This window comes from Arvicola amphibius, chromosome 5 (assembly GCF_903992535.2).
Source record: "Arvicola amphibius chromosome 5, mArvAmp1.2, whole genome shotgun sequence".
NCBI classification, from domain to species: domain Eukaryota; kingdom Metazoa; phylum Chordata; class Mammalia; order Rodentia; family Cricetidae; genus Arvicola; species Arvicola amphibius.
Genome location: NC_052051.1, coordinates 64,305,029 through 64,307,123, shown reverse-complemented (window position 1 = coordinate 64,307,123; position 2,095 = coordinate 64,305,029). Strand labels below are relative to the sequence as shown.

At 33.8% G+C, this 2,095-nt stretch overlaps 1 protein-coding gene across 1 annotated transcript; it reads right to left on the bottom strand.

Annotated features, from left to right (window-relative positions):
* Positions 1-945, bottom strand: LOC119815245 (olfactory receptor 4K15-like). The gene has a single exon (XM_038331405.1). The coding sequence runs from the start codon at positions 940-942 to the stop codon at positions 1-3; it is 942 nt and encodes a 313-aa protein (XP_038187333.1). The 5' UTR covers positions 943-945.
* Positions 946-2,095: the final 1,150 nt, after the last annotated feature.

Genomic DNA, 2,095 nt, shown 5'->3' with positions numbered 1-2,095 from the left:
TTATTCCAAAACGTACATCGGACTTGTTAACTTCTTTATGGCATTCTTAATGTCTCTATTTCTCAGTGTATAGATGGCTGGATTCAGGAGAGGTGTGATGACTGAGTAAAATACAGCAAGAAACTTGTCCACCCAAATGATGCTGACAGGCCACAGATAGATGAAAATGACAGGCCCAAAGAATAGCAAAACTACTATAATATGGGAGGTACAGGTAGAGAGTGCTTTTGATGAGCCTTTTGATGAACCATCTTTAGAGTGAAGCCGAACAGTTAATAGAATGTAAGTGTAAGATATCAGTAAAAGAATGAAACAAGTCATTGCTAAAACACCACTGTCAACATTTATCATAATTTCTAGAGTATTAGTATCCATGCAGACTAATTTCAACACCAAAGGAATATCACAGAAAAAGCTGTCTATCACTCTAGGTCCACAAAAAGGTAGTTCAAAAATCAGAATCAGTTGACTCATGGCATGCACGAATCCAATGATCCATGATATCAAAATGAGCCAAATGCATTTCTTTCTGTCCATGATGCTGATATAGTGTAGTGGTCTACAGATGGCCACATAGCAGTCATAGGCCATTGTTACAAGAAGCACCATCTCACCCCTTGCAAATATATGTACACAGAAGATCTGGCTCATGCAGCCCCCAAAGGAAATGGTTTTATTTTCTTTTACGAGGTCTGTGATCAGTTTGGGGGTAGTAACTGAAGAAAGGCATAAGTCAACAAATGAGAGATTGGCCAACAAATAGTACATAGGAGAATGGAGATGGTGATCAATGATGATTAAAATCACCACAAAGATGTTGCCTACCACAATCATCAGGTAGAGGGTTGAAAATGGCAACAGGAGAAAAATCTGCAGTTCCCTTGAGGTACAAAGTCCCTGAAAAATAAACTCAGACACCACGGACTGGTTTGTTTCTTCCATTTTGTACACTGGGCTCCAAAATGTTTAGAGAAAGTGAGAGCCTAATTAAGAATTCCTGAAACAGAAAGAAAAAATTAATGTTCAGAATCATGTAAGAAGAATACATACTATATCTTAGCATTGTACCCAGTCAAATTTAAAATAACTTTCCTAAGTTTATATATTCTTTGTAATTAGGGAATTTTCCTAGATATATTTTCCTAGATAAAAGTTTTCGGAGGAGGGGAGGGAAGGGGGAGGAGGAGGGGAGGAGATGGAAATTTTTAAATATATATATATAAAAAAAGTTTTCCTAGGAAAAACTTTACATATCTGAAAGATAATCTGTATAGGTGTGTAAATAAATATATTGTATAAAAATATCAGTAACAATTATTCTTTTACATTTACCTTGCCTCAAATATATGCTTTTTGGCATGGATTCAGAGATAATATTTTTAATATATATCTGAGATATATTTACAGACTTTTGACTATCATAATAGGAGATTATGACAAGCCATTTACACATAAACACAAAATTCCCTGGCACCAAGCTATTCATGGTATGCTTGAAGAGATGTAATCAAATAAATTTTATTAAAATTTGTGATAAAAATGGTTCATCAAATAAATTGAAAAATCGCATGCCATGGACACATGTTTAGCATTGTCTTTCCCTGCACTTTGGACTTAGCCATTGGAATGTATCTTTAAACAATAATGTATTACTAGTACTGATGGATGTCATTTATTGTCATATATTTACTGACTTTCAACTTGAAAAGGTGAGATTTCACAAGATAGTTTGAATAATTTATTCACAAAAGCTGTCTCCTCTGCCTCTCTACCTTTCTGTTTCATTTTTTTCTGTTTTTCTTTCTTCATTCCTAGACTCTCTTCCTTTATTTACTGCTCTTGAGTTTTCTTTCCTAATCTTAATAACTTCAGTTTTTTTCTACTAAATTTAGGTTTGAAATTGGAAGATTGAAATGTCAACAATCTAGGGGATGTTTTGTAATTTCCTTGCTAGTACTTTAAATATAATAGTAATAACAATTTTTATGGATTTTCTGGCTTAGTAATTTCTTTAAAAGGTTAAAACTAGTGCAAATCAATGTCTCTCTGATTGCAACCCCCCAAGATCACTTTCAGATCATGAAATAAATGATAG